Source organism: Xenopus laevis, chromosome 5S (assembly GCF_017654675.1).
Source record: "Xenopus laevis strain J_2021 chromosome 5S, Xenopus_laevis_v10.1, whole genome shotgun sequence".
Lineage (NCBI taxonomy): Eukaryota > Metazoa > Chordata > Amphibia > Anura > Pipidae > Xenopus > Xenopus laevis.
Window position 1 is genome coordinate 99508355 of NC_054380.1, and position 6000 is coordinate 99514354.

Consider the following 6000-nt stretch of genomic DNA (forward strand, 5'->3'; position numbering starts at 1 on the left):
AGCAGTCTTCTTTGGCAGAGCTGTCATGTTTCCAAATGTTTTTACTTTGCGCTGGTGGTCCAAATATGTTATAATAAAATATAGAACTAGTTACTCTGTGATTTGAGCTCACTAGTAATTATCCTGTTTTCCTTTCTACTAGACCCTGTTGGATTCATTGCTTGTTCAGCTTTTCTGCTTTAAAATATCATTTCCTGACTTTTTTTTTACTTTGCCCCTTTTTAATGGTTTTGACTTTCTATGTTTCCTGATGGGGAGGGTCTAACAGGGAGGAGATATACCGTAAAAATAAATGGGCCCAAAATAGTCAACTCTTAATCTTCCAAGGAAGGCCATTGTCTGGGAAGTGTGATACATGACTGGGAGAAATACTGAATCATTCCTAATGGAGTTGCACATTATTTAGCCCAAGGATTATTTCCTGAGACAAAAAGCTCTTTAAAAGCCCATTTTTTCCTTACTTTGCTGTACAAAATACTGCAGCTCAATTAAAAAATAATGTAAACAATACTTGCAGTTGCAAACTCATACATTGTATGGAGTGTCCATGAGGCTGGTTTTTAGCTGAAATATTTGAAAATCGAATGCAGTCATATCCAACACCCATTGTGCATCATGCATCAGCTGTGCAGCATAGAATGATCAGAGGCTTAGCACCTTTAAACCCTTTATTGCCCAAGATCACAGTCCTATTTAGTTCTTAGCTCCAAAACCTTAAAGATTGTGCAACCGCCATTATAAACAGGAATTTCAGAAAAAATTATAAGATATATATATATATATATATATATATATATAAAATAAGCTCTAATTATGTTAATATTTGATTCTCTTTAGAATTAATGGCAGCCATGACAAAATTATGCTTACTGGTCAGAATTCAGACATATTGGATGACGATGAAATAGAAGATGAAGAAATCCTTGAAGATGATGAAGAAAGTGACATTGACGTTAAAGTGATGAAGGAACCCAATGCAAGTGCCATGCTTAAAAACTGCTCTGATGAATTTGAAGAAGAAAGTAAATCTGAAGTTAACTGCAAAGTTTCACCCAGCAGGTCAGTCCCTTATTTTGCATGTGCATATGTAGATTCCTTAGCTGGCAGGTGAATAATCTGAGTATTTTTGGTAAACTACCATATATGATCACAGCTTCCAGCTTGTTACTGGCAAGGCATACTGCATATTATAGCAATGGTTAGATATCCTTGCTGTACAACAGGGATGTCCGAATGGATGTGGTTACCCGATTGTTATGCCTGTGCCTTTCTAAGTGCTGCATACATTTCTTTAAATGATATTTTGATTCACAATATGGAGAAAGCAGGACACCACTGCTTTACATAAAATGAAGATTATGCATTAAATTCCAGCACACTTGATACTATCAAATTTTAGTATTGGCTGGACATTGAAGTACTAATACTGTAGTAATTGAACCAGTCCTAAAGCACTGTAGTGAAATTAGTGAGTGTTGTTTACTGCTTATGTCAAGTAAAGCTGCTGCTTTGAGATTTTGTAATTTCTATGACTGCAATCTGTTTTTAGATTTCTATGATATGGTATATAGCTTGAGTTAATGCAATGGGTTTGGCAAAAATAGGTAAAGAGAGCGATTGACAAGTGCTGTAATGTATAGTATATGGATGTTTACTACCCCTGCATCGAATGCTATTAACTAATAATAAATGTTATTACTATTAACACGTTTTTTAATAGAATGCCCAAGCTCTTTGCAAAAGAGGGATTACAAATCAAATAATCAGGCTACTTACAATGAAATGCTGATGGTACAGGGCCCTGCACATAAGAGCTAACAATCATGAAAAGTAGTTGAATAAATAATGGATGTTACTGCATGTAAATTTGTGATCAGTTCATATTGTATTATTAATTAAAACCTTACTAGTGCGTCTATTGTTTGAGAATTGTGAATTATTAATACACAAGTGAGAACTACTGCTAATAGCATTTATATATATAAATAGTGTGAAAGCTGCACTCCCTTAGAGCTGGGTGCCTAGTACCAAAAAAGTTCAATACATACAATGAAGGTGGTCCGCACTCCATGTGTCCGTATTTCTCAAAGTGTTTTACTCCATAAATTACACCAACGTTTTGGCTCCTGCTTGGAAAAAAATATATAATAATATGTATTGATGTTTATATCGATTTTTTGATTTTTTTTAGGCATGATGATGATGACGATGATGAAGAAGAAGATTTCAAGAAAAGTCTTTCTGCGTTGGACCACATAAGGCATTTCACAGACAGTCTGAAGATACGGAAAATGGATGACGGTCAATTTAATGATGCTGAGCTATCACCTTTCACTGCTTCTCATCTGACAGATGACCTAAAGCATCCATTGTACAGAAAATCGAAATCACAGGTATTTAGTGGTTTATAAAATGAAAGTGACTCTCATTGTACCCAGACACTCTAGAACACAGGGATAATATATATTTTGTGCTTAGTTCCCTGGTCAGAATCAGTTCAATCCAACTCAAGACCCCAGCTCCGTCATGCCAGTGGTGCTAAACATCGTTCCATTGAAAATCGAAATTATATTAGCGCATCTATTTACTACGCTCTCTACTGATGATGATCCACTTTTTAAATGGAGAGAAAAATGGTCTTCTTTTTTAGAAAAAATATTACATCTAGGGATCTCTTGAAATCTTTCCAAAATATTAGGAAACATATAAATTTGGAGCGATAGAGAGTCCAACAATATCAGTTTAGTCACCTTGGTTATGGATTATTATACCACAACTCTACTGATTCTCAAAAAAAATAATTTTTGTCCAAAGTGTAAAAAGCAGAATGTCGATTTTTTTCATTACATCTGGCTGTGTCCATTTATTAAAAACCTTTGGGAGAGAATCACGTTTTATTAAAAATTCAATTCATTTGGATATTGTATTGAGTCCACAATTTGCACTACTGGATATGAGAGATTTGTTTCAGTTGGTAAATAATACGTCTTCTGTCAGTTTCCCAAATTAAATTTTAGATTTCTGCTGGTTAGTTATGGCAGCTACTCGAAAATCTATATTTTTGTTCTGGATTAAAGATAAGCCTCCAACTTTGAAAGATTTATTTTTATACTTATATAATTTATGTATTCAAGAAGTTTTTCGATACAGAGTTGATGATTTGTCTCAAAGAGATAAAGTTAGATGTAGATGGTCTGTTTATATTGCAGCGTTGGAGGATAAAAAAAATGATTAAAAAATTAGTTATATAATATAGAGGCAAAACCAGTCACATAATTGCTGTCTTATACTAGTTAACAAATATTCAATATTCAAACATTAACAAAGATTCTTAAACCTATTTTGTCAAGCTTTTAATTGAAAGAAAAAAACAGGTCTAATTGTTTTAACAATTTCTTGTTTATTGTTTTTTTGTTCTTTTGAAAATGTTTGCATAGATTTGCATAAGATATATCTGTATGATCGTCAAATCAATTTATTTTATTTTATTGTAAACTCAATAAAAAGAATTTTAAAAGAAAAGAAAAGAAAAATTTAAAAAAAGTGCAACAATGAGAAAAACAATGACCTATTAGAAAGTAACACAGATTACCAGTCAAGGTCACTGGCAGACCTCCAGTTTTTTTGTCTAAATACAACTCTTTGCATCCCATGACTACTCAAGGTATTGCAATGACATATGAGAGCTAGATGGCCCCTCGACTGTTATCCATAATATACAAATATGCTAATTAAAAAACATAGAAGTTGTCAAAAATGAAACAGTTGTTGCAAGAATGAGTTATCTAATGACACTACTTTGTTATGTTTGTTTGCAGACATATGCAATGATGCTGTCTCTGTCTGATCAGGAATCCATGCACCCTACTACTCATACTTCCTCCAGCATGTGGCACAACCTAGCCAGAGCAGCTGCCGAATCCACTGCACTCCACTCCGTGAGCCACGTATGACATTTATCACATGCCACAGAACAGGACAAAGTCCAGCAAGTAGCATGTCTCTTCCGTAAATGACTATTTAAAAAGAAAGACTGCAGAGCAGGATGCCTTATTACCCTGCAGGGTCACATTGAAAAGGCTTGTGACCTTAAATGAAATAATTTTAAAACAGAAACTATTTATTCTCATTGTATTGTTTTGTTTTGCACAGCAAAGGCAGCTGCTGATTTCTGGAGCAAAAAGCAAAAAAACTATTGACTTTGGAGGGCAAGTAGTCTTTTGGGTAAAATTATGTTCAATTGACATGTAAAGCACTCAAATAAAAAAAAAATAGAATATGAGATTTTTTTGTACACAGTGATTTACCAGTTGCTTCAGTGTAGATAATTTCTATAACACAGCTTTGTGTATTGAAACACAGACGTAGTTATTTACACATGTACATTCACTCAATGTAGAAATAAAACAGGGAATCATTTGTTCTTTCCTTAACGATGTCTTACTTGCTTTGTGAAGCCCTGAAGGAATGATGTGTATATTGTGAATCCTGCAATGAATGTCCAGTGCTCAACAAGAGGTGAAGTCATTAGAGGGCCAATTAAATCACTGATACCACTAATATGTCTTACAGTTCAACGTTTGCCAAATCAGTTTGTTGATGTTATAACTTTAGACAATCATGTCAGTGTTTTGACTTTTCTTTTTTGGGGGGTTTGTTCATATAATTTTTTTGTTTGTTCTCTTGTATTTATTTCTTTTTTTGTTGAATTTATTATAGCACTATTTCTTCACTTGTATTTGTAATACACACTCAGAAATTGCCCAGGTTGTTGGCAAATAATCTGTGTCTGTATGTGACGATTATTGTATTTCCCATTTCTGAACATCCCTTTTCTGTGACCATCGCTTTCTATTTCACATTTTCTAAGTCACATTTTGCAACTTTGATGCAACTTCTGCCTTCTGGCCCAGCATTTTGTTTGAATGTGCCTCATGATAAATCAAGACAAAGCACCTGCCAGCATTCCTAATAATAAAATATCAACTTCATTGCCCACCCCTCCCATCGATTTAGACCAATGTTCCGTGCTCCACCCTATAACCCCCATCCCCTTTTAGAGAAACAACCTCTGATTTTTCACTGTGTAAACTGGGGACAGGGGACAGGTTATAAAAATACATAAAAGTATTGATTTTTGTTCTTTTGTAATATAAATAATTAGTTCTCCTGTACAAATTGCTATTATTTCTTTCACAAAGGCATGGCTCTTCTAATTAAATCTGTACCCAATACTTTATGCTGTTTGTTTGCTCGTGTGATGTTATGTTTGTTTGTAAAATGATGCGTTCCAGACCTGTTTATATGATGAAAGTGTATTCACTTATTTTTTAAACTTCCATTGAGGGACCAAATAAATTTTTTTTGGTAATCTCATTTCTAAATAATTGGCAACATGAGGTACTTTCTTTTATTGCGTTGTATAACTGTTATTGTTATGCATTATTTTGGGAGGAGCAAGTACATGAAAATAAACAACTTCAATGTTGAAGGACAAGCTTTATTTGTTTTCGCAATTTAATATACATGTATCAGAGAAGTTTATGGACATGGGCAGAACCGAACAAGCACAAGACCACATACAGCATGACCAGTCTGAGATTTTATAGCCAATGTGGAGTAGTAAAAAGAGGGTTGTATTTAAAGGTAAACTTAGCAGAGTACACAGAGGGCTCAAGTGCACTGCCCTAAGCCTTGAGCTGTGAAAGCTGATTCTGTATATACCAGAACAGATGTGGAGCAAGAACTCTAATAAAAGTCTGTTCAGTAGGAGTGCAAGAACATAAAGCCTGACACATTTTATAGTCAAAGATACTCTTAAACAGGTAACACAAACAAGTGGACCTGGGCCTGATTTGACTGCCCACATGCTGAGCCAAAAGGCTGATCCAATTGTTGCCCAGAGGCTCTTCAGATTAGGACTGCATCAAGGTGCCACAACAGTCCTTGCCCAATAGGATACCTAATTATATCTGAACAATTTAGCATCAACTCTACAGT

The 6000-nt window shown here is 34.5% G+C and overlaps 1 protein-coding gene across 6 annotated transcripts in view; it reads left to right on the forward strand.

Moving 5' to 3' along the window:
* Nucleotides 1-5626, forward strand: part of mecom.S (MDS1 and EVI1 complex locus S homeolog) — a 42786-nt gene extending 37160 nt beyond the window's left edge. For 5 of the 6 annotated variants that reach the window (XM_018264209.2, XM_041563882.1, XM_018264208.2 and 2 more), the window contains 3 exons: nt 838-1059; nt 2192-2393; nt 3819-5626. In XM_018264209.2, coding sequence (XP_018119698.1) covers nt 838-1059; nt 2192-2393; nt 3819-3953 — 559 coding nt within the window. In that variant the 3' untranslated portion in view covers nt 3954-5626. 6 annotated transcript variants of the gene reach the window in all.
* The last annotated feature ends 374 nt before the right edge of the window (nt 5627-6000 follow it).